The 2,017-nt window shown below is 32.2% G+C and overlaps 1 protein-coding gene across 6 annotated transcripts in view; it reads right to left on the bottom strand.

The window, feature by feature from the left end:
* LOC109588442 (polyphosphoinositide phosphatase-like) overlaps window positions 1–134 on the bottom strand; it is a 4,905-nt gene extending 4,771 nt beyond the window's left edge. For all 6 annotated transcript variants that reach the window (XM_020004614.1, XM_020004613.1, XM_020004611.1 and 3 more), the window contains exon 1: window positions 40–134. In XM_020004614.1, coding sequence (XP_019860173.1) covers window positions 40–80 — 41 coding nt within the window. In that variant the 5' untranslated portion in view covers window positions 81–134. The remainder of the gene's footprint in view (window positions 1–39) is intronic.
* Window positions 135–2,017: the final 1,883 nt, after the last annotated feature.

The following is a 2,017-nucleotide window of genomic DNA, read 5'->3' on the forward strand; positions in this document are numbered from 1 at the left end:
AAGTTCCTTAATTCAAGTGCATGGTCATTCATTACTCACTGATTTGTGACATGAATCCACATATTATATGGAGTATCCATCTTGAGTGTACGGAGCCCTCAAGGTTCTCCAGTAAGTACTCATTCCATATGAACCTAAGACAGGGCGGAGGCATAGGACCCTCTGAAGTCCTCATTTGGAACTGAAGGGAATGAGTTACATCATAACAATAACTGTAGGAGAATATAATAATAATAAATAATATTAATAAATACAGTATAGCTTGTTATATTGGGAGAAGTGATTTCTGCATTTTGATAGATATTTTAAAAATTAATTAAACATGTTATTTTAAACCATTATGTGCATGCTCAATGGCACATGGTTACAAATTGTCCCACAAATCATCAAAAATGTAGCAATCCATCAAAATTTTACTCCTACAAAATTATGATCTATACAGAACATCAAGGGAGATTTTGTATGATTCATAAAGTACATGCATCAATACATTTATTATTGTGAACTAAAAAGACACAATAATCCAATTAAATGTACCAACAAAGACAAAACATATAAAATAAAAATCATTAATAATTATTATTATAAAATTACTGACCTGAAATAAAAATTAGACTTTACTTTACTTTACTTTACTTTAAATAACTTTACTGTATACAAATGTATACAGATGGACAGCCAGCTTCCTGAGCTGACCGCCAAACAAAAAAAAGATTAAACAGATAGAGAGAGAGAGAAAAAAAAAAGAGAAAATAAGAATAGTAAATAAGGAAATAATAAAAATAAAAATAAAATGAAATAACTACTAACATAAACAAATCAGGAATACATAGAGTTTACAGGAAGATTGGCACAAGAAAAGCAAGGACATACATAGTGATAAGAACAAACATTATTAGGGTCAAAATGAACAATAAAGTGATTCCAAAAAGTTTTCTTTACGTGTAATTTAATAGTTTCTTTAGATAGAGAGATTTTTACAGGTGGAAGAGAATTCCATAAACGAGGGAAGAGGGTGAAAAAAGTGTGATGTGAGGAGTAATGAGAAGTAAAATTAAAAGATAACTTGTGAAATGTAGATGATCGAGTAGAGGTAGACGAAAAAGAGAAATAATTTGAAGCATTAAAGTTAGAAGGTGAATCAGAGAAGTGAAAATTATTTAGAAAAAAGGAAATATCAGCTAGTTCAAATGTCATCATGAGGGGTAACATATTTAATTTAATGAGTCTAGTTTTGTAATCAGAATGGTAATCGTTTAAAATGAACTTAGTAGCTCGACGTTGTATTCTTTCTAGAAATAAAATGTCCTTTAAAAAATGAGGACGCCAGAGAGTAGAAGCATATGTTAGCTTTGATCTAATTAAAGATGTATATAGCAACTTCCTAGTAGGTATATCAACAGCAGAACTAAAAGTTCTCCGTAGAAGACCTAGTGTTTTATATGCTGTAGCAGCTAACTGCTTGTAATGAGAAGACCATGACAGATCCTCCGAGAATAGAACCCCTAAATCCTTTTGGGACACAACTGTAGAGACAGGAGAGCAGTTTAGATAATAGGTAGGGGAAAGAAGAGAGGAAGTAGAAAAGAAATGTACGACTGAACATTTAGTTACATTAAATGGTAGACACCAAGTATTACTCCATTGTGATAACTCATTTAGATCACGTTGAATCTGTACTGTGTCAGATGGAGAAGAGACAGACTTAAGACACTTAGTGTCATCTGCAAACATGAGCAGGCGAGAATAAATTTGCAATGAATGTAAATCATTAACATATATTATGAAGAGTAAAGGGCCTAATATACTCCCCTGAGGTACTCCTGATAGAACTGGTAGTGTAGGAGATAAAGTGTTATTGATAGCCACACAATGAGATCTATCACTAAGATAATGATGCAATAGCTGCCACAAATTACCACTAATACCTAATGAACGTAGCTTCAACAGCAGAAGATTATGTGGGACTTTGTCGAAGGCTTTACTGAAGTCTAAATAGATAGAATCAAATTGAGTA

The sequence above is a fragment of the Amphimedon queenslandica genome, unplaced genomic scaffold (genome assembly GCF_000090795.2).
Source record: "Amphimedon queenslandica unplaced genomic scaffold, v1.1 AMPQUscaffold_12092, whole genome shotgun sequence".
NCBI classification, from domain to species: Eukaryota; Metazoa; Porifera; class Demospongiae; order Haplosclerida; family Niphatidae; genus Amphimedon; species Amphimedon queenslandica.